At 55.5% G+C, this 23,128-nt stretch overlaps 1 protein-coding gene across 2 annotated transcripts in view; it reads right to left on the bottom strand.

The window, feature by feature from the left end:
• The window catches only part of Kcnq1 (potassium voltage-gated channel subfamily Q member 1), a 285,785-nt gene that overhangs the window by 56,039 nt on the left and 206,618 nt on the right, over positions 1-23,128 (bottom strand). The window contains exons 12-14 of one of the 2 annotated variants that reach the window (XM_042672583.1): positions 4,558-4,633; positions 1,364-1,458; positions 641-687 (exon numbers count right to left, since the gene is read on the bottom strand). In XM_042672583.1, coding sequence (XP_042528517.1) covers positions 641-687; positions 1,364-1,458; positions 4,558-4,633 — 218 coding nt within the window. The remainder of the gene's footprint in view (positions 1-640; positions 688-1,363; positions 1,459-4,557; positions 4,634-23,128) is intronic. The other variant, XM_042672584.1, reaches the window with a different exon arrangement.

Consider the following 23,128-nt stretch of genomic DNA (forward strand, 5'->3'; position numbering starts at 1 on the left):
CCCGGGGGGCGCTGGCAGGGCTGAGGGGGGAGGGCCAAGTCCCGTGGGGGCACCTGCGTCTGCGGGGTGGGCGGGGGCAGGAGGGGCGTGCATCCCAGCTCTACCCCAACTCCACAACCCCCGAGAGTCTGCAGAACACATCCTGCCCGCGGCCTTCCCCCTCAGCGGGCCTGTGCCCACTCCCCCCCATGACACCCACTCCGCCGCCCCGTGCCCCCTTCTCCATGCGGGCTTGTCCCAAGCTGTTGGCTTGGCCTGTCCTCCCCCGGTGTGGCTCAGCCCCCATCCAGAGGGCCTGTGGAGCGGCGTGGGTGGTGTCCTGAGAGCTCCTGGGGTCCTGAGCCAGGCGAGACCCCCACCCGCAGGTCCTGGAGCTCCAGCCCCCCATCATCAGCTTCCCCTTCTGATGGGGCCTGCACTCCAGAGTCCGCACCCAGAGCCCGGGTCAGCACCCTGGGGAGGTCAGGTCAGGGGACTCACAGGACCCTCACACCCCTGGCACACCCCTCACGGTCCCCTGTGGTGCCTAAGGCTGCTCTGCTCAGGCTGGGCTGACCTGTGTGTGTTTGTGTGTGGCACGCACTCTGTGGGCCCCATGGCTCCCGACATCTGCCGGGCCCCAGACCCTGCAGAAACCCACCTGAGATGGGGATGAACAGAGAGGGCTTCCCGATGGACTGGTCCAGCCTGGAAGGGACGAGGGACAGCAGCTCGCACTCGGCCAGCGAAACATACGGTGCCCAGCGTCCACCACCCTCCCAGGGTGCCACCCTCGCCACCCAAGACCCAACAAGAGGCTCCTGAGCCCCAGAGTCCCAGATTCCTAAGAGAGCTATTAGGGAAACTCAGAAATGAGGGGCAAACGTTGGGGTACCCCTTGGACTTCCTGTCTCGGTAGGGTGAGGGAGAGCCGTGATGGGGCGTCCCTGAGCCCCTCTGGCCGGCATGCTCTCCCAGCAGTACCCTGCAGCACACAGCTAGCTTCCCAGCCTAGCCATGGAGCTTTCTGCCAGGCTAGCCCACCATGGTCTGAGCCCGGACTGGGTTCCAAGACCCACTGCTTCCAACGGAACAAGGACTCCAGCCAGAGCCCAGAGCGCGTGGGCTCCGGTGCCGGGGTCCCCTAGTCTGGGCTGGCCCAAGTGGGAGGCCCAAAGACGGTGAGCTGGAAGACTCCGTGGGGTGGTCTGGGGGAGCTCCAGCTCCCCGTCATTGCCGCAGCCAGGGCTGGGCAGCCAGGGCTGGGCGGGCCCCGCTCCCCGTGGCCCCCCGAGGCCGGGGCGGGGCTGACGGGGGTAAGCGTGCCATGATGAGGTTCTCCAGGGACCCATGCCCCCGTGCACCTCCTCTGCCCCGTGCCCACCTTCTCTGCATCTCCTTGATGCGCACCATGAGGTTCAGGTGGCCCTGAGAGTACTGCTCGATGACGTCCCGCACATCGTAGGGCTTCCGCGCTTGCTGCCGGCCACAGAGACACGCATTAGCTCCTGTCGTGCAGGCTGGGCTGTGCACGCAGGGGCGGGGGGGGCAGAGGGGAGAAGGGGGGGGACAGGGACGGGGGTTTGGGAGCTGGGGGCCCAGCCCCAGTGTTCTTTCCACCCCTCGCAGGACTGGACAGCACCCCTTGCCACACCCTCTGCCCCTATTTGGTTCCCATCAGCCTTGGGAAGAGCCGACCCACTAGCCAGGGCACCCTGTGCACAGCCAGTGCCTACCAGACCACCTTGCTGACCTTTGACACACTGGCTGTGTCCTGTGCCTTTTTTTTTTTTTTTTTCCTTTTTGTCAGTCGTGGGGCTTGAACTCTGGGCCTGGGCGCTGTCCCTCAGCTCTTCAGCTCAAGGTGAGCGCTCTACCACTTGAGCCACAGCAGCACTTCCGGTTTTCTGGTGGTTTATTGGAGATAAGAGTCTCATGGACTTTCCTGCCTGGTCTGGCTTTGAATCGTGATCCTTAGATCTCAGCCTCCTGAGTAGCTAGGATGACAGTTGGGAGCCACTGATGCCCAGCCACCCCGTGCTTTTCTGAGCTGGGGTGCTGAGTTCAGATCCTCCCTTCTGTAGGATGAGATAGCAAGTCTTGTCCTCTCTTGTGTAAGATGAGATGCTGAGCCTTGTTCTCTTCTCTGTAAGATGGGATACTATGCCTTGTTCCTTCCTTCTTTAAGACAGAGGTATTAAGCCTGAGTCCTTTCTCTATGAGTTACTAAGCCTGTTTCCCTCTTTTGAAAGATGAGACCCTGAGCCTACTTCCTTTCTTCTGGAGGACGGGGAATTGAGCTTAACTTTACTTCTAGAGTAAGAACAAAACAAGATGGTGGGTGAGAAGGCGTGCAAGCCTGGCCTCTGCCTGCACGCCAGGGATCCTGAGTCACAGCAGTCAGCCTCGCGTGGGCCAGAGGGCCCCGGAAGCTCGTGGGCCCTGCAGGCCGGCAGGCCGGTGAGGCTGGGCGAGAGGAGGGAGGAGCCCGGGGCCCTCGGTAGGCTGCCCTGCCCTGGGGGTGTCCGGCCGCCGCATGGAGGGGCTGGTGGGGGGGCTCTGCAGACACACTGGCGATTGCACTCACTGCTCTGGGATGGAGCTGGAGGGGGGAGGGGAGGGAGCAATGCCCCTCTGACACCCCCGGCCCAGCCCAGGCCTGATGGCACATATCTTGGAGCCCAGAGCCCCCACCAGGGTCTGGCCAGGGCTTGTGAGGCCTTCATCAAGTGGTTGCCTGGGGCCAGGCTTGGGAGCCCATCCACCACCTCTGGAGCCAGTGTCCCCTGCGGCAGCCAGACCCAGAGATAGCCAAGATAATGCCGGCCGGCCAGACGGCCCTCGGTGGGCGCGGATGTTCAAGGCAAGCTTGAAGGGCTGAGAGGCCAGACACAGGGGCGCTGGTCAGGGCCTTATCAGCCTGCGGGCCGGTGGGGTGGGGGTGGGGCACCGCCAGGCGGGGGAGGGGCCGGGGAGAGGCCAGCCTTTGTCCTCCCCCCTCCCCCTTGCTTGGTCACCGCTCCCCTGGGGCACCAGGAGAAGCACATGAGGAGGAAAGGCTTGCCTGGCCTGTTCTGGAAGCTTCCCAGACAACTCTCAGGACCCTAGCTTGTAGAATGGGACCCCAGCCCGGAAGGAAGCACAGGCTGCAGGCCCCCTGTCCTGAGAGACAGGGTCTGCACGGGCCACTGAGGCGACTTCCGGGCGGGGCCTCCGCGTCCAGCTGCCCCCCACCCCGGCCCCGGCGCACCCCCACCAGGCCTAGAGGTCCTCGGAGGACCAGGGGTGGGCCTGCCCAGCTGGGGCTGGCGCCGGCCGGGCACAGTCTCCCGACCTTCTGTCTCACCCAGACGACGCCAGCGGCTTGGATGACCGCTGCCAAGCGGCCCCCCAGCCAAAGCGCCACCCTGGCCTTCCCTTTGTCGCTCTGCAGCCTCCTGCAGACGTGGGGGGCCCGTGCTGTGGGCGCGCCTCTCCCCTCCCCTGCACCAGCCTCTGCCCCAGGGCTTGGGTGCCAGGCAGTGGCATGGACGGAGCTCCTAGCACCTCCATTGCAGGGCCCTCAGATCACCCCGGAAGCCGGCAGGCAGACCTCCCGCTGCTGGCCGCCAGGGACTTCTATTCCCTTTGACCCCACGGGAGCCTGGGCAGAGCTTGGTCCGCTGAAGCCCTGAAAGCTCCCTAGGGTGGCGGCCGCCAGGGCAGGGACCACGTGGGCCACGCGGCTCTCCCTTGAGAGGAGGCAAGGCCGGAGGGCACGCGGGCAGGGTCCACACCACACATCCGGTGCCAACCCCCTGAGCTTTCTTTTGGGCGAGTGTTGGGACTTGAACTCGGGGCTGGGGTACTTTTCCTTGCATCTACCTCTTGAGCCATACCCCTACTTCCAGCTTTTTGGTGGTTAGTTGGAGATGAGTCTCATGGACCTTCCTGCCAGGGCTGGCTTTGAACTTTGATCCTCAGATCTCAGCCTCCCGAGCAATGAGGATGACAGGTGTGAGCCACTGTGCCCAGTTTCCTGAGCTCTTGTTATAGAAACAAACTCATGCAGGGTAACCTGTGGGGAGCCTCGTATGCACCTGGGAAGGTGGGGCCGGGACCCCAGGTGGGCGTGGGATGTCTGTGTGGGGAGTCATGGTGGGTAGCCTTCCCTGCCTGGGCGCGTGGGGGCCTTGGGAGGGAGAGCAGCCTCCTCCCAAGGCCTCCGCGCAGGACAGGCCCAGAGCCACCGACCAGCCCAACTGCTGCCAGGTAGCACCTCTGGGGGCTGGGACTCGGGGCTTAGAAGGCCACCTACTCTGCCTCTCGCCTCTCCACTCACAGAGGGCCTGGGGCTGAGGCCTGTCCTGTCCGGGGCCCAGGACCTTGTGGCCCTGTCTCTCACGAATGTAGCTCTACATGAGCCATGGGAGTTGGGATGAGCCCACGAGGTCTTTTGATTAGCAAGGAGATGAGTGTGCGGTCCCCGGGCTAGAGGAAGGATCCCTGGGTGCGGCATGGAGCCCCGGGGTGCTGCCTGTGTGGAGATCGGGGTGCAGGGGGTGGAGGCTGGCGCAGGCCAACCGGCACGAGACTCACCTGGAATCTCTTCTTGGCCACGAAGTACTGCATGCGCCGGATGACTTTGATGGTGGTTCGGTGGTGCTCGCGCAGCCTGGGGAGAGAGGCGAGAGGAGGCTGAGCTCTCATGAGTCGAATCCCACGGCGGCCCGGCGGCCCTGTGGCTGTGGCCAGGCCCCTCAGGAGACGGGGGCATTCAAGGCATTCAACCTGGGGGCAGAGACAGCTTCAAACCTCTCCTGGCTGGGGGAGGAAGATGAACGGGGCAGGAAGTGGGGTGCATTCCCTGGGGGTCACTTTGAAGGAGTTGGGAGTCGTGGCCTGGGTCCTGCACCGTGGCCATCAACAGAGAAGCAGGCAGGAAGCAGGGGCCATCTCCTCCCCAGCCATTCTTTAGAATCCTGTGTTGGTTTGCCTCCAAAGTTCCTTCTAGACACTCCACTGAGACAGAAAGCAGGAGACTGGATATCTACATGCATAGGAAGAAGGTGTGAGGTACCGGGGCTGCCGGAGCCGGGGGGCTGCCTTCTGCTGGGGAGATGGTGCTTGCTGGCTCCCACTGCAACCCCCAGAAATATCCTGCCTGACTGGAGGTGAGGCTTTGGGAAGAGACTACAAGGGCCCAGAGACTTCCAGAACACGGTGTGAGTGGTAGGCTGTGAGGCAGACAGTGGCTTCTAGGTCACAAGGGCACTGGGACACATGGGGATAAGACTGGACTGTCAGGGTCCTCTGCCCAGCTTGCTGTGGCAGAGGCTGCACATGTGGGTGCGGGAGGAAAGCAGCTTTGGGGGGGGTCATCTGCCTGGGACAGGTCCTAGAAACGTCCCAGACTCCTGATAAGACTTGTCCCCTACCTCTGTACTGTCACGAGCCCTCCAGGGAGCAAGCTGTCCTGCCCTGGTTCTGTTTGCACACCAGAAAAACAATCCTGTTATCTGCACAGAGATGCTATCAGCAAGTGCCTACTCTTTATTTTCATATACAAAAGGACAGAAAAGCAAGGGAAAAAGCAGACCTCAGATACAGATCTAAAGGGAGCCATAAGCAGTAGCCTTCCATACTTGAGGCTCTTCTAGTCAGGAGATAAAAGTTGTTTTTCCTACTCCTGGTGACTTAACCCCGGGAGGCTGGTGTGTGTCACTTGGGTGTGGTCAAGGTGGCCCTGTGGACCAGCCTGAGCCCTGAGCAGGTGATTGGATGATGGTAGATGATCCATTTGCTCAAGGAGAGCTGGCAGGACCACCGCTCCGCCCTGCCAATGCTGTGTGCCAGTGCTGCGTGTCAGTACTGAGTGTAGGTACAGTGCCAGTACTGAGTGTCAGTACTGAGTGTCAGTACTGAGTGTCAGTACTGTGTGTAGGTACAGTGCCAGTACTGAGTGTCAGTACTGAGTGTCAGTACTGTATGTAGGTACAGTGCCAGTACTGTCAGTACTGGGACTTGAACCCAGGGTTTTGCCTTCTCACTTGGTTTTTTCACTCAAAACTAGAGTTCTGTCACTTGAGCCACAGCTCCCCTTCCAGCTTTTTTGCTGGTTCGTTGGAAATCAGAGCCAGCCGGGGCTGGCTCTAAATGGCAGTCCTCTGAGCTCAACCTCCCGAGTAGCTAGGGCTGCCGGTGCGAACCATGGGTGCCCCGCTGAAGTCCAAACTCTGGAACTGCAGCATCACGATACTGGGGGGGGGGCTGGCTGTGCAGCCATAAAACAGTGCCAGGGAGGCGCGGGCGCCGCGGGGCGTGGTGTCACCAGTCTCCTGGGACGCGTGGTGGCGGCGGGGGGAGCAGAAGAAGGGGCCCTCATGCGGAGGCGGCGTTGGGGACGCCACGTCCGGGTTGGGATCCAGGTCTCCTGCAAGGGTGTGCACCCTGGCATGGGTGAGACACAAGCATTTATAACTCCCACCCAAAGCCAAGGCCGCAAGGCCACAGCCGTCTCCACCGCGGGGGAGGGGACCCTCTGCTCTGAGCTTTGGCCTGAAGAGACTCTGGGGGCCTCACTTTTATCCCTCCTTTTTTTTTTTTTTTTAAAGAGTGTTGGAATTTGAACTCAGGACCTTGCACTTGCCAGACAGGTTCTCCACCTCTTGGGCAATCCTCCCAGCCCTTTAGGCCTTAGTCATTTTTTTCAGGTACACTCTTGCTTTTCTTCTCTGGTAATCTTCTTGCCTGTACACCTCCCCCTCCCCCTTGCCCCCTCCCTGCCCACGGTTGGAATGACAGACAGAGATCACCACGCCCAGGCATGGTGGAGGCAGGGGTCTAGCTAAGTTTTTTCCAGTGCTAGCCTCAAACTACAATCCTCCTGATGTCTGCCTCTTGAGTCAGAAGCAGAGTTCTAGGGGTTGTTTCCTCATGGACAAGTCTGAACAAAACTGCTGGAAAAGCCACATGCCAGAGGGGAGGTTTGGGGGAGGAGGGGCCAGCTGAGGCTGGACCAGAGAGAGCTCACCTGCTGAGAGGCGCATCACAGGGGGACCGGAGGGGGGACCGGAGGGGGGACTGAGGAGGGGGGAGGGGGAGGGGGTATCCCAAGGACTTGTGAGCAATGAATGGTTGACTTTAGGAGTTTTTAAGATGAGAACTTAAGAATAAGCATGATAAATAGATTCAATAAAATGAATAAAAAGATGAGACATTGCATCTGAGATAAAAGCTATCGACTACGTGTAACGGGGAAATTCTAGAACTGAAAGGCAATCACGCACTGTTAGAAAATATAATTGGTGGATTTGGTAGCGGAGGCAAGCTAATGGAAAGAGAATACCTGGGAACTGATGACCTCGCCAGCTGGCAGCAGAGAAAGAAATGAAATTAAACTGCATGAAAGGAGGAGATGAAATAAACAAAAAGAAAAAGCGCACTCACCGCAAGTGGATTTATATCCCAATTAAAAGACAAAGATCATCAGGATTAAGAACAGCCACGTAAGTTCACTTTAAAATCTCATAATGCAGAAAGATAGACAGTAAAGGGACAGAAAAATACATACCATGCTGTCGCTAAAGGAAAACTAGGCTAGGCAAACTACTGTCAGACAAGTAGACTGTGCTCCTAGAGAAAAAGAACTTCCCACAGACATGGAAGTGTCAAACTGGCAGGAAGAGATCAATTTGTATACATCCTCATACATCATCTTAAAACACAGAAAGCAAACTGATAAAGAGAAGATAGAAGGAGACCCAGTCAGAGCACGGTGGTTTATACTAGTCTTGCTACTTGGAAGGTGGACATAGGAAGACTGTGGCTCACAGGCAGCCTGGGAGAAAAGTCAGTGAGACTTTCTCAAAAACCAAGCTGGGCATGGTAGCTCCTGTCTCTGGTCCCAGATGGGAGAGAAGGTAGGAGGATCTCTGTATAAGGCTGGCCAAGGCAAAAGTTTGAGATCCTATGTGAAAGAAATGAAGAGTAATACAGGGTTGGAGGCATAGCTCAAGTAGTAGAGTACCTGTCTAGCAAGGGTGAGGTCCTAAATTCAAACCCCACAGCACAAAACAACAACAAAATCAGCGTCTACAATAGGGGATTTGAACCCATTAATGGTGTCTAGGAAAGTGATCAGAGTATCAGCAGAGACAAAAGTGGGTAGCGTGAATGCCAGCCTGACCTATGGACACAGACAGAACACTGACCCCCCACGGTCTTGTGCTTCAGTGCTTGTCTTTCTCCCACCCTCCTTTCCTCTCGTTTATAGGTGCTGGTCCTGCGGTTTGAATTCAGGGCCTGGGTGCTGTCCCTCGGCTTTTGTGCTCAAGACTAACGCTTCATCACTTGAGCCATAAGTCCACTTTGAGTTTTGTTTTCTGGTGGTGAATTGAAGATAAAAGTCTCATGGACTTTCCTGCCTGAGCTGGCATTGAACTACAGTCCTCAGATCTCAGCCTCCTACATAGCTAGGATTACAGGTGTGAGCCACCAGCATCCACCTTGGGTCCTGTGGTTTGAAAGTGCACACAGCGACTACCAAGAGATCAAAGGCAAGGTTCAAAAAGCAAAGTCCAGCAGGTTTTAAATTAATTACATCACATTTAGCATCATTTTTAACTGCTGGGAATTTAAACTACTAAAGATCAATAATGTGGAGATGGGAGGGAAGGGAGGAGGCAACACACTTAATAAGAAATGTACTCATTACCCTGCTCATGTGATTGTAACCCCTTTTTACACTATTTTCACAATAAAAAACTTACTACAAAAAGATCAATAATACCTACGTATGCAAACTAGGTAAGCCACAAGTGTTTTGGACATTTAGCACTCTAAATAATGCAAGGATCAAAGAAAAAAATCTGACACGAATCAGGAAATGGTTTTAATTGAATAATAGGAAAAAGACAGCACACCAAAAGGTCTAGCCAAGTCTAGCGGAGGGGTCCACAGCTTTAGTGCCAGCACCGTGAGTGGGGGAGCGAGGCTCCAGACCAGCAAGGGAGCCTCTGTCCCAAGACAAAAGTGACAGCAAAGTCAGCGTGTGAGGTCCCATGGAATGGTTGCTAGAGGAAAAGGGGTGACTTTAAATGTGTTTACCGGGAGCAGAGGCTGGACTCCATCTCAAGAAGTTAAAAAACAAAACAAAGGAACCCCAAAGGAAGTTGAAGGAGAGAGATGATAAAGATAAGAACAAAAGTTGATGAAATAAAAAATGAGCAGGATTGAAGGAAAATCAACACGGCTAGCATGTGGTTTTCCACGGGGACTAATACAATTGATAAACTCTCCTTAAGAATGGTAAAGTGGGCAAGGTGGCCCCAAAACGCCCAGGGCGGGAATTAGTGGTCAAATCACTCTGGATCTAGAACATTAAAAAAAAAACTGTTCAGAGGATAATAGGAACAAACTGATTTTAATCAGTTAGATTAAGTGGACTAATTCACCATAAAACATATAAAAGGAAGACACAAAAGAAATAAAGATACAAATTGCTCCATGTTAATTAAGTTAAGTGTGGAATTTTAAAGATCTTCCCACAAAGAAAACCCAGTCTAGATGACTTCACCAGTAAATTCTTCCAAACGTTTAAGGAAGAAACAGTAACTTGCCACAAATCTTCTTAGGGAGTTTTTATGAGGTGGCATAATCTTGTAGTCCAAGGGAGAGAAATCAAGGCTGACCTTTCCCTCCCTGGCTGGCCGAATCTAACAGCAGTCGCAAAGACACAGGACACACAGGAGAGCAGAGCTTCAATCCAGTTACACAAGGTTGTTTTCACATTCGAGAATCAAGCAACGTAATTCTCACCACATCAACTGGAGAAGGAAAAACAGACATGCAACTCAAAAGATGCAGGAAAGCATTTGATTGCATTCAAGATTCATTCCTAATTAAAAACACAATGCTTCACAACCAAGGAAACTCTACTAGCTAAAATTAAAAGGAAAAACACACACACACACACACACACACACACACACCAAAAACGAAGACAAACCAACCAACCCAGAAGCCTCCACACCTATCGAGCTTTGTGGCCAAGCGCTGGTAAATTCTGTTCCCGAGACTGCCTCTTGCCATTTCTGCTCACCATTGTCCTAAATTTCCCAGCCTATGGGGTGAGCTGTGGAAAGGAGGTGGAAAGATGGCACAGCGCGAGGCAAAGCTGTCCGGATTTGCAAAGCACATACTCATACATGGCCAAAATCCACACGAATCTCCAGACACATGATTACATTTAGTAATTTAGCAAGCATGCTAAGGTTTTTAAAGTCAAAAAAGAATAATACTTCTATCTGCTAGCAACAATCACATCATGAAACAAAAATACCAAGAATATAAATACCAAGAATATTAAAACCCATCAAGCGCTCAATCCTGGTGGCTCACATCGGTAAGCCGCTCAGGAAGCTGAGATCTAAGATCATGGATCAGCCTGGGTAGAACGTTCTGTGAGACTCTTTCTTCCAATTAACTTGCAAAAAGCTGCAAGTGGAGCTGGTGCTCAAGTGGTAGAGCACAAGACATGAATGATAGAGCCAAGTGAGGATATGAGGCCCAGAGTTTGAGCCCTAGAATTCACACACACACACACACACACACACACTCCCCAAGACAGCAACAAAGTAATACAAAACCCATCAAATACTCTAAGAATAAATCTATTTAAAGATGAGTAAGACCTCTATGAAGAAAACAGCAAGCACTGGTGCTAGAAAATTAGTATGATCTAGATTCACAGAGAGATACACATGCTCATGTACAAGCAGACCCAATATTTATGAGATGATGTATGGATGTCATCATTGATTCCGATCAATACCTGAGTGATTTTATTATTAACTTTTCTCTTGGAAATCAACAGGTAGATCCTACAATACTTATGAAATGACAAGGGCCAAGAATAGACATGATGGTTTTGAGGAGGAGGAGTCAAGCATGAGCAGAGTTCAAAGGTCACTGTGGCCTGGGGGAGCTCTGTGTGCTGAGCACTTCCCTGGAGCAAGCTGGGCCCTGGGGGAGGGAGGTCCCCTGCCGCCCAAGCCTCGCTGTAATGCCCCTGGTGATGCTGGCAGGTGGGCAGAAAGCAGAGCCACGGGGTTGGAATTAAACACACACACAGCCACTCCGTTTGTACCCCAGGCTCTGGTTCAGCTGAAAGCAGGGGACAGACATTACCGGGGGACAACAATTCTGGACAAACATATCTGAATACTATGGATGACAAAGGACTTCCTTTGTTTTCGCTTTCCTGTAAGCACAGCTTGTGTCAACTCTGGGTATGGGATTTGGGGTGAAGGCACATCTGTCTTTGGGAAGGATGCATAGCAGTACAGTTGCCGGGTCCAGTGGCTGGTCTATGCTTTCTTTTCTTTGTCCTCCCCCGCTCCCCTTTGGTGCTGCTACTGGAGCTTGAACTCTGGGCCTGGGCACTGTCCCTCAGCTCTTCAGCTCAAGGTGAGCACTCTACCACTTGAGCCACAGCACCACTTCCGGCTTTTTCTGCTTATGGGGTGCTGAGGAATTGAACCCAGGGCCTTATGCATGCAAGGCAAGCGCTCTACCATTAAGCCACCTTCCCAGCCCTCATATTCTGAATTCTTGCTGAATTCATGTTCATAAATTTATGTTCCCATGTTCATGTTTCTTACTGAATCCCAAAGTCAGAAAGATTTCATGGTAGGGCTGAGTATGGTCTAAATTGGTAGTATCAGGATCAGAAGCCAGCTTGGGCCCCATCTCAAACCAACAAGCTGGTGTGCACCTCTCATCCCTGCTACATAGGAGGCTGAGGTAGGAGGACTGGGACCTAGGCCTGGCAAAACCATAGGGCCTGATCTGAAAAATAACTACACAACACAACACCCTGCCTGTCTGAGAAACGACGAGGTAGAAGGAGCTGGGGAGCACATCTCAAGTGGGGAGCAGGTGTGAAGCCTTGAGTTCAAATGCCAGGACTGCCAGAAAAAAAGGAAGAAGAACAGGAAAGCAGGCGAGAGATTGCTCAGGGCCGGGTGTGAGGACGGGACGGGGGTGACGGACACATGCTAAAATTCGATGTGGGGATGACCACGTGTGTGAGCAGCCACGCCCTGGAGGTGTGCACTCTAGCGGGCGCCGCTGACCAGAGAGTTCTGGCTGCTTCTGGGGAGGTGGGGGAGGTGGAGCAGAGTGTCTGGGGCCTTCCTGACTCTGCTGGAAGTGCAGTTCCGGGGACACGTGTCTTCCCACTGCTTCCCGGCGTGGGGTGCGGAACACGTCTGTTCCTTACGCCCCTGTCGGGTTGTCATCTCGGCCATCCACCAAGGCCGCAGCCCCTGCTGCTAGGGAAGGAGCTGCAGGGAGGCCGGACTTTGTCCCTTTCTGCTCTTCTTCCATCTGTCCCCTGAGCTCATGCAAAGCGGCTACGGATGCTGCTGGCACCTTTGCAGACTTTGGGAGCAAGAAACCTTTCTTGTTTCTAGATTACTGGGCCTAAGGTATTTTGTTGCAGCAGCCTGGCTGGACTAGAAGTTGGCTTTCAAAGTGGGGTGCTGGTACAAGAAAGCACCTCAAAATGAGGCTGCAGCGTTGGAAGCGAGTGCGTGGCCAGAGGAGGCCGGGCAGAGAGAAGCCCAGTGCACATGAGGCGTCCGTGACGCTCCAGGTGTGGACTCGAGAGAGGAGCGTGCGGAGAGAGCCGCGGCCGTCCTGGAGCCAGTCGGTGTCATGACCAGAACCTTGGTCGAAAGACAGATGGTAATGGCTGTTCCGGATGGAGATGGGGAAGGTGTTCCTGGAAACTGGGGGAAGCCCTGGTCGCTCCAGATGGTGAAGAACTTGGCTGTGCTTGTTTTGTGCCAGGCAGAACTGCTAAGCGGCGGCCCCGAGACGCGGCCCGGGCCGTCTGGCAGAGGGAACCCGGGGGAGCGTGCTGCGCATGCCACGTGGCTCCTCTTCATGTCTTACAACACAAGGCAGGAAGACAGAAGTTGCCGGCTAGCAGGGTCTCTGGGGGGAGCCGAGGCCACGCGGGCGGAGTCTGAGGAATGGGATCGGTGCCTGGTCATGGAGGCCGCAGGGAGCTTCCTACCCCTTCCTCGGCCCTTCTGCCACGAAGGGCAAATTCCTACCTTTTAAAACCCCCTATGGAAGCCAGGGCAGAGCAGCCACAGGGACGGGGACACCAGGGGTCCCCACAGATTTTCCAGAGACTGCAGGATACAGATGAGGTAGCTAGCTCTGTGCCTCAGTTTACCCATGCAGCTCACGTTCATTCACGGCAGCATCACTGAATTCCGATGATCTGATCGTCGTGCGACATAGCTAGGCAAAGCTTCACTCAGTGAGTTCAACTCCAATCAAGCCAAACTCAGTCAGCACAACTCAACTCACTCTGGAGCCCTGAGAGCTCACACAGACTGGGAGGAAGAGAGGGACGAGTCCTGGTGATGTCTAGGAGGCCCCCCCACCCCGCCCTGGCACAGCTGGACTCAGGTCTCACAGAGCCACATCTGCACAAACCCTGGGGCAGCACCAGTGACCCCTGTTGCCACAGAACTGTCATGCCCTGGGGTGAAAGGTCAGAGTTGAGCAGGCCTCATCCTCTCCCATGGAACCAGCCGAGCTTGTGCTTGGCCAGCCAAAGCCATGAAAAGACAAAGTGTAGAGATGCCGGCACAGTTGGATCAGCCCTGGCTCCACACAGCACCCCGGTGCTTCTCCCGGGGGGAGCTGGAGAGGGGGGGGAGGGGAGAAGGGAATGGCGACCGGGCAGCATGCTCTAGAGGCCTCGCCGGACACGACATGCTGGACATGGCATGCTAGGGGTCTGGCTATCAACGAATCCATCTTATCTATGAGGGAAGACGTGTCTGAAGACACTCCCTTCCCAATAGATTCCTGAAACCACAGCCAATACTTCCTCAGCTCTGGGGTTAGCGTAAGTGTGAGTGTAAATCTTGTAGTTATGTGGGACTGCAACCCTAGCGTGAACTTCTTTTAACTTCTTCCCAATGATGCAGAAGGTGTGTGTGTGTGTGTGTGTGTGTGTGTGTGTGTGTGTGTGTGTGTGTGTGTGTGTGTGTGTGCGGGTATTAGGACTTGGACTTAGGGCCTGGGCACTGTCCTTTAACCTTGTAGCACAAGGCTGGCTCTCTATCACTTGAGCCACAGCTCCACTTCTGGTTTTTCTGGTGGTTCATTGGAAATAGGAGTCTCACACTCTTTCCTGCCCAGGGTGGCTTGGAACCGCGATCCTCAGATCTCAGCCTCCTGAGTGGCTAGGATTATAGACGTGAGGCATGGCACCTGGCGAGGTTCGTCCTTGCTGGGGTTTGGTGACACGGCATGCAGCCTTATTGCGCTGAGGACATTCTCCCTTCACATAACGGAAGTGCCTCACGGCTTCTCTGGCCGTCAGTAGAACCTGTCATGAGGGGCCGGCTGCTCACTGCTGTGTGTTAGGCCCTCATTAGACCAAGTAGGCGCTAAAGACAAGCCCCTCCATGCCTCACCAGCAGAGCTGGTGACCAAGACGGTTGCTGAGTGACTCACGGGTGGGTAGCTTATACGGCACGGACACGCGGGGCTGGGCAGGGCTGACGGGGGAGGCTGGCCCCGGCAAGGCATGTCGGTGCAGGGTCTCATTACACAACAGCGGACAACTGAAATCTGATGAATTGCATATTTCTTGTATCTTGCAGCTCATATTTTTGGATGGTGGTTGGTGTAACCAAGGCTGTGGAAAGTGAAATTGGGGTAAGAGGGGACAATTGTAATCACTCGATGACAGAGCCAGGGAGGATTTAGAAGGACCAGACTCCTTGGAGAGCGCCCTTCCTTCCCCCTCCCCGCTCCAGGAACTTGGCGCCACAGGCCTGGGGGACAGCCTCCTGGGGTGGGCAGCAGAGGTGGGCACCCGGAGGCAGCCCGGGCAGACAGGCGCTTTGATCCAGAGGGTGAGGCTGGCTGGTGTGGCTGGGTGTCTGGATGAGACTCTGCACGGTCCCCATTACACAGCCCCAGAGGCCCGGGTAACCAGGAGTTAGGCTTCATCTCGCCCTACATTTCATGAGCCTCACTTCGCTCTCATGCTGCTCTGAGGGCGCTGCCACAGGCTCCGGCTCCAGCTCAGGACAGGTGGCACTGTCACGGAGCCTGAACAACTCCTGTCCCTGCCCGTGCCAGGCGGGTCCCCCCGCCAGACGACAATTTTCATTGAAGGACAAAGAGGACAGCCACCGATGGCCTACCAGGGCCGGCCATGGCTCACAGAATAGCAGTGGTGGGCCTGGGTGCCCACGAGGCTGTGCCTGCTGCAGGGGAGGGCCTGTGCCCTCCGCAGGGGAGGGGCTGTGCGCGCCGCAGGGAGGGGCTGTCCGCTCAGACTCCTGTTGTGGACACCTGCCGAGCCTCCCTTTGTTCCTCTGGACCTCCCCCCAGGTCCCAGAGCCTCACCCAAATGGGGTGCTGGTTCCAGGGACTCCTCTGGTATGTGAGGAGTCAAAGGTGAGACCTTGAACAGGCCTAAGAAACCCCAAACCGATTCCCAGATGGGGCCTCAGCTGATTCTGGAAAATTCCTTCACCATGGGGGCCTCAGGAGCCAGAGGGCCCAGAGAGGAATCAAGGAAAGAAAAGCACAGCCCAAGGTGAAGTTTTCATCCTGACGGGCAGAGCGACAGCGGGCCGGGGGGCCAGGGGAGCTCGGAGCCAGGCAGTTCTCAGTTTCCAAGGAGTCCTTTCCAGCTCTGCCCCCCAGCCTGGGCTGTGGGGTACCCCAAGGTAGGCAGACAGCCTGAAGGCCCAGGGCCCAGTGTGTGCAGGTCTGCTGGGGAGAAGCAGGCAAAGAAGCACAGCGTTGTGCAGCTTTGTCCTGGGGGGCGGGGGGTGGCCAGAGTGAGGTAAAAAGCTGGCGAGGTTGGGGTGTAAGCAGTTGCTGGGGAGGACCCCATTTAAATCCCGGGGAGATTATGAGGACATTTGTTGCAGGCTGTCAGCCCTCATTAAGTTAATGGAACTGGCGAGTTGGCTGGCTTCCAGCACGCCAGAGGAAGAAAACAAGAAAAGCGTTTTCAGCAAAAGAGCCGAGCCCGGGAGATTATGCCCCATCGGTAATGGCTTCATGAGATGACTTATGGGGAACTTGTTGACGAAAACAAGGGACAGAAATCCCCCTGATGTCCGGGGGAACGGCCTGCTTCTCGCCTCTCTTCGTCTACAACAGTGCCTGGGAAGCATTTCCTTCCAGAAGTTTGCACTGTGCAAGCAGCTCGGCCAGGGCCTCTGCCACCACTTGGGTTATAGGAAGGGGGGGGAGGGGAGACACGGTGACCCCAGGGGATCCCACGAAGACACGGGGAGTCTGGATAGGAACCAGCTAGGACACCGGTGGCTCTCCTGGGGTGCCCAGCAGACCAGAGTGCATCCCTGCTCTGCTGGGGTACAGAACCCCGAGAGTTGGCGTGGGGTTCTCAAAGCCTGGCTTCCGCGTTATCTGTCTGGGGGTTTGCTCCCCGTGAGTGGGTGGGATGTGAGACTTTGGCAGGTGTTTCCCTCCGCCCCCACTCCGGCACGTTGCCGGAGTGCACTGTGTCCCTCAACTTACCCTGTGTGATCTGCACTCTAGACCCCACAGGCCTCAGGTGGAGGCCTCTGTTGGGCCTCACTTTCAGCCTCCAGCAAGACACCCAGGGGCCCTGACCCCTTGCTGCCGGCCTTCCCTTCTTCTCACCCTGTTTTCCTGCATTTTCATGACCTGCTCCCAGGCACTGCCATGCTCCAGACCCCCTGTGGAACCGTGATGGAGCGCCCATTTCCCAGGCTCCAGACAGGCTCAGCGGCCTGGATCAGCCAGGGCTGCTCACCGGGCCCGGTGTCCAGCGCTCTTGTGCTCATGTCGGCTGGTCCCCTGCCCTGTTGCTTCTTCCCCCAGCCCCTTCTTGTCGGGCCTGCACTCCTCCTCCAGCCTTAGCCATCCTGGGAGCTATGGTGTCCACTGTGCTTCCTGGGGGTGCTCTGGGCGAGACCCCCAAGCCGGGCGAAGGAGCACGGAGATCGGTGCTGCTGTCTGGGGTGCAGCCTTTTTCCTCCCGGTGTTAAGTGAGGGGTCACCGTGTTTCCCAAGCCACCCCGGCCTCCAAGAATGGCAGCCAGGGCTTTTCTGACATGGCGTGAGCCCTTCTCCCAGCTCAGAGGCCTTGCCCAACTGCACCCCACCCAAATAGCTTCTGCCTGATGTCACGCAGGGGCCCGGAGCTGCTGTCTGTCCGAGGCTATGCGCAAGGACCAGGCGGCAAGTGCAGAGCGGGAGGGGAGCTGGCGGGGTTGGGGGGGTGTGCGGGTGGGGGGGGTGGGGAGGGAGCTGCCCCCGTCAACACTGTGGCCAGACAAGAGACAGGGGCCTTGGCCGGGCCAGATCATGGGCTCCAGTTCACCATGAGGCCAAGGAGGGCCTTGCATGTCCCCCAGAGACCGCCCTGGGATGGAGAGGCGGCAACATCCGGACCACCCTGTGTTCTGACCCCCCGACAGGCTGACAGGGCCTGGAGTGGCACGCTGCCTCTGGCGTCCAGTTCCCCGGCTTCCTAGGACCCTCGTACCCCCGTTGCCGGGGTGCTGCGCATGGCATATGGCCCTTCTTATCAGATGTGTCCGCCCTGCAGGGTTCTGGACATGGACTAGGACTAGGAGGGAGGGAGGGTCCCTCGAGACACCAAGGGACCCTATGGGGTGGGGGTGGGGCTCTGGAAGCGTCTGCAGGGCCCAGGGCCCCCATTCGCCTCGGCCCCCATCACACACGGCCCCCTTTGCCTGGACCCAAGGAGCCTCCGCGTTCCCGGACTTCCACACGCTCCCCTGCGTGGGCCTCAGGCGGAGGAGGTGCCGGAGGCACGCTGGCCAGGCTGAGCGCTCCCCAGGGGGGCCTTTCTTCTTCCCCCACCCAAGTCCCAGGGTCGCAAGGAGCCGCTGCCTGGGCCGAGCTCTTTCCTTGCTGAGCCCTGGGCCTCCTTGGGGCCCACGGCCGTGAGGGAAGAGCTGGCCCCCTGCCCGGTACAGGCCCTGCCCTTCCCCAGGGCAGAGTGTGGGTGGAACATGGATTTCTGCAGATCAGATATTGTTTTCAGCGCCCTGGGCTGAGCTGTCTTCCCGAGCGTCCTGTCAGTATTGGGGAAGCGGCCAATTTCTGCTCTTTCCAAGATGGCTCACTCCAAGCCCAAGGAATTGTTTGCAAACCTAGTATTAAGGCTCCTCATCTGCACAGCCCCGTATGGCTGGCTCCCCAAGTCTGGACACCCCCCCACCCCCGATCAGCCAGCTACACCCCCATCACCTCCTACCCAGCCTGAGGACCCCATCCTCTGCCCCCGGCTCCCTTCTGCTGGTGTGCCAGGCCCCGGCCCACTGCAAGAAGCCGCCCCGAGCTGCATCCCTATTGTGGCCCCAGACCCCCGGGACCGCCACACCTCCATGGCAACACCCCTGAAGGGCCTTGCCTTCCCCTAGGGGTTTCCAGGGGCCGGGCACACAGGGGCGCCAGCCCAGGCCACGCCACGCCAGGCCAGCAGGACCGGTGCGCTGCCTGCCCCCCGGGTGCAGGGCCTGCTCCGCCGGGCAGAGAGAATAGAGCGTGGGGCAGGGCCCTCCCGGGGCCACCACCGGGTCTCCCGCCTCTCCCTCCCTCCCCAAGGGGAAGGGGGAGGTTAATAAACCAATTACTTTGGGCAACGAAGCAAAATAAGTCCCATTAAAGTAATTAATGTCCTTTGCACAGTCCGCATTGGAGAAGACTAATAAATTGAGGCTTTGTCACCATCCGGTAATTTCTTTCTGAGGCGTTTCTTCATCCCATCCAGCAGCACAGTTTAAGGCTCTGTTAATACTTTTAAGACGGGCTCAATGCCAGACTAATTAGATTTGCATTTCCACCATGGGCCAGGCATGGATATGCCCAACGAGAGAGGGGGGGGAGAGGGAGGGAGAAGAGAGAGGGTTCCAGGACCCCGCAGGGGCCCAGGACAGCACCTGCCTTTGAGAAGGGGCCCCATGCGGATTCCCATGCCTGCCTGGGGCCATGGCCCGCTACCCCGTCCACTGGCTAGCTCTCCTGTCCCGGGAGCAGGCCCATGGCTCTGGTCCAGTGGAGGCCAGCCCTCCTTCTTAGGGCCTCCCTTCCTGGATTGCCCTCAATCAGGCCCACCAGGCTCAGCAGGATGATCTGGGCTCAGGGGGGAGGGGGAGCAGGGTCTCTCCAGGGCCCCAGAACCAAGGACTGGTAGGTTCTAGAAATAGTCAGAAAGACTGACAGCACAGCCCAGCGAGGAGGTGTGAAGAGCTATGCCTACAGTAGGGCGTCGGAGCTGATGAGTTCTTTACCTTGGGGGTCTCCCCTCTAAATTCACAATCCCTGTAGCCCTAATAAAAGGGCAAGACACCTGCCAACTCAGCACTGACTAGGCCGCTGGAGCCAGGAGAAGGGAGACTCCAGCCTTGGGAGGCGGGACTCAGGTCCTCTGGGAGTCTGGGCACATCCTCGGACTGCAGCGAGCAGGAAGGAAGTCTGAGGAAGATGGTGGAGACTTCCGCCATGCAGGCCTCTCAGCCACACCTACATCACAGCAATGGTGAGGCGGGAGCGGGCGGGCGGAACCCAGAAGGAAAGCTTCCTCAAAACCTTGCAATCGAAAACTGCCCTAAAACACACACTTATTTGAAACGAACGAAGTGCAATGGTGGTGAGATTCAAGGGGAGGCAAGGAAGAGGCCCCATGGCGCTCCCCCTCATCACCGTGTGGGCTGGCAGGGGCCCCCAAACAAGGCTGCCTTCTCCAGGATCTTGCGGAGTGAGCAGACGGTGACGATCGGCAAATCCCCGCAAGGCAGCAGAGGGGGTCCAGCCAGCTGGGGCACAGGCCCACGGGACCACAGGGTACCCCCAACCCTGACCCTCAAGAAATGGGGAGTCACATGCGACAAGAAATTCAGGGGCTCAGCCCGACATGGTGGCCACATGTCTGTCATCCCAGCTACTTGGAAGGCAGAGAGGTAGGATTTCAATCTGAGGCCAGCCTCACTTGGGAAAATAAACCAAAAACTAAGAACAAACTAAAAGCAAGGCTCAAGTGCTAGAGCGCTTAGCCCTGAGTTCAAATCCCAGTACTACCCCTCCAAAATGTAGTGATGCTCACTCTTCTTGGGAGGGCTGAGCCAGCCTCTGTGACCACAGCCTCCAGTCACTACCAGGGCATGAGAGCCAAGAAAGCTCTGGCTCTCTGAGGTCTACACTCAGAGAGAGTGTGGGGAGCAGTCTGCCATGTCTCTTCTGGATTCTGTGTGTTCCTGACCTTGCAGCCTGTCCCCCGCTTTGCACTGTGGATACAGCCTTCGCCTGGTCCTCACACCACGAGCTCCATGGTACATAGCCAGGCAAGGCCAGCTAAGCACTGGCTCCTGGGAAAGGTTGGCAAATCCTAGACACTGAGAGTGGGTCTGAGCCTTACGGCTCAGTGGACACTGTCTACAGAGCATGCAGCAGAGGCTCAGAGACAAGCAGCCCTACACCAACTCACCTAGAAGACTGGCAGGGAGGACAGAGCCCTACACAGGGAGGTTGGGCAGGGACAGGTAAGAGGCAGGCTGGTCGGGGAAGGAAATACCAGCAACCATCCTGGTACAACAGACTGAGGCCTGGACATGGAATCTGGGGAGGTGGTTTATGATTGTGTGTGTGTGTGTGTTACTAAGGTTTAAGCTCTAGACCTTATACTTGCTAGTCAGGCCCACTACCATTTGAGCCATGCCTCCAGCCATTTTCACTTTATGTATTCTTTTTAATGTATGAATAGGGTCTCTTTTTTGTTTAATCTGGGCTGGGCTAGCCTGGACCTTGAGCATCCTCTTATTTGTGCTTTATGTGTAGCAGGATGACTGCTGAGTGCCACAGCCCCCGTGATTCATTGGGTGAGATAAGGTCTTGTAAAGTTTTTGCTTGGGCTAGCCTTGAACCATGTTCCTCCCCACCTCAGCCTCCCACCTCAGCTTCCTGAGTAGCTAGGATTACAGGCACACACCACTATGCCTGGCCAGCCGTTTGAACAACATCCAGATTCCTCTGTTGGGCAGATGAGTGCCTAGCTGCACGTGGCATGAGAACAGTGTGAACAGAACGTGGCCCAGGTGCACCATAGGCCAGATGCAGCTGACCACATGGGCGAGTAAGTTTGAATTTGCAGACATCTCTGATGTCAGTAGGTCAGTACTAGTATTCTTCTCTGTTTTCCAACCATTTAAAAATTCAAAGACTGTTGTGAAGTCATGGGTCATACAAAAATAGGAGATGAGGGGTCATGTAGGGCCTTTGGTAACCATGAATGACGCTGGAAGAACTCTGCAAGACTGTTGTGTAAATGGTGAGGTGCAGGACACCTGTGTAGACAAATGAAGGATGTCAGTGGATGTGCTGAGGAAATGAGCAGAGGTGTAGCAGAAATTTTAGAAAATAGCAAAAACAGTACAGCGAGTGGCTGTGAGCTCTTAAGCTTGGTAGCCTGAACAAACAGATACATTTTTAGGCCAAAATAAAATATCCAAATAGAGAAGTTGAGCAGGTAAATGGACCCTGTCTGGCTGGAGTGAGGCCTTGAGTTTAAAACCCAGTATTACTCAAAAAAAGAAAAAGCAAAAGTAAAGGAATTCAAACCTAACTGGAGACCTCTCCTGAAGCCCAGGCCTGGTTGGCCTGGCAGGTGACCTCTAGCGAAAGTTTCTAAACATAAACATATAAGTGGCTCCAGATAACAGAAAAATAGAAACGCTTACAATTCATTTTAAGAGGTGAGTGAAATCAGTTTTGAATCCATGCAAGGAAACTATAAGCAAATAGAGGGGCAGGAAGAGGAGGGATGGGTGAAAATGTTGAAAAGGGTGGTATTAATCAAGATGCATTTTATTCATAAACTGCTTTGTTAAATGGCAACTCCTTTGTACTACCAAAGATAATAAAAATAAAATAAAATTAAAATTAAAAAGAAAATGAAATGGCAGGCCCATTTCTATTAGGCCATAGAGACAAAAATCCTAAGTAAATAGTTAACCAGATCAAACAATGTATCCAAAGGCTCAACTAAATCAGCTAACTAAAATGGGGGGGGGGGAGAGAAAGAGAGAAAGAGAGAAAGAGAGAGAGAGAGAGAGAGAGAGAGAGAGAGAGAGAGAGAGAGAGAGAGAGAGAGAGAGAGAAACCAATCAGGATTTATCCCAGGAATGCAAAGATGGTTTAATACCACAGTCCATCTGTGAGAGTCTGTGAGATTCTTACTTCAAGGGGGGAAAAAAGCAACAAACAAACTAGATGGTCATCCTAGTTAGTGCAGAAAGCATCTCATAAACATTTTATTTCTTGTGGTTAAAGCACCAATCTTCGAACAGGAATAGGAAGGAACTTCCTTAACTTGGCAGAGGTTGTAGACCCAAAGCTTCAGCAAACACAGACTGAGTGGAAGACTTCATGGTCCCTTCACCATAGGAGCTGCTGAGGCTGTGCCCTGGGACAGGTGGAGGCACAGGAGAGGAAGAAGGACGTATGAGGAAAAGGGGGAAAGAGATGAAACTGGCATTCCTAGCAGCTGATGGTCTCATCCATGAGGAAACCCAGCAGCTCAACTGTGAGAACAGCAAAGGGCCAGCATGACTGGTAGTTACAAGCTTGACTTGCCCGATTCTCTGGCATTTCTTTATGCCAGCAATTGCATGCCAGAAAAAACAAGTTCCCAAGCAGCAGGAGAATGGATGCCCAGTTTTGGAATAATGGAAGTGAACCCCATGAGCCCTCCCTGGAGAATGCCACCCCCACCCCTGCCAGCCAGCTGCAGGGTCACCCGGGAAGGAGGCCTGGTTTGGTGCCAAGAGACCGCTTCCTGCTGGATGGGTAGGTGAAGCTTTCCTAAGTGTCACTGGCAAAGCTGATCGAAACCCTGAGCAAACTGCTGACCATTTCAGGGAACACAAACTTAATTCTACAGCAATCACAGAAGAGCGAAGGTGCAAAGCACACATCACGCCAGAAAAAGATGGAGTGGGCTGAGGGCCAGGCACTCCTGCAGGCATTTGAACTGAGGGGGGGAGGGGGGGCTGGCATATCATCAGGCAAAGAGCGGGGTTTCCCTCCATGAATGTGATGC

This window comes from Dipodomys spectabilis, unplaced genomic scaffold (genome assembly GCF_019054845.1).
Source record: "Dipodomys spectabilis isolate Male_0828 unplaced genomic scaffold, ASM1905484v1 ptg000728l, whole genome shotgun sequence".
In the NCBI taxonomy this organism is placed as follows: Eukaryota; Metazoa; Chordata; class Mammalia; order Rodentia; family Heteromyidae; genus Dipodomys; species Dipodomys spectabilis.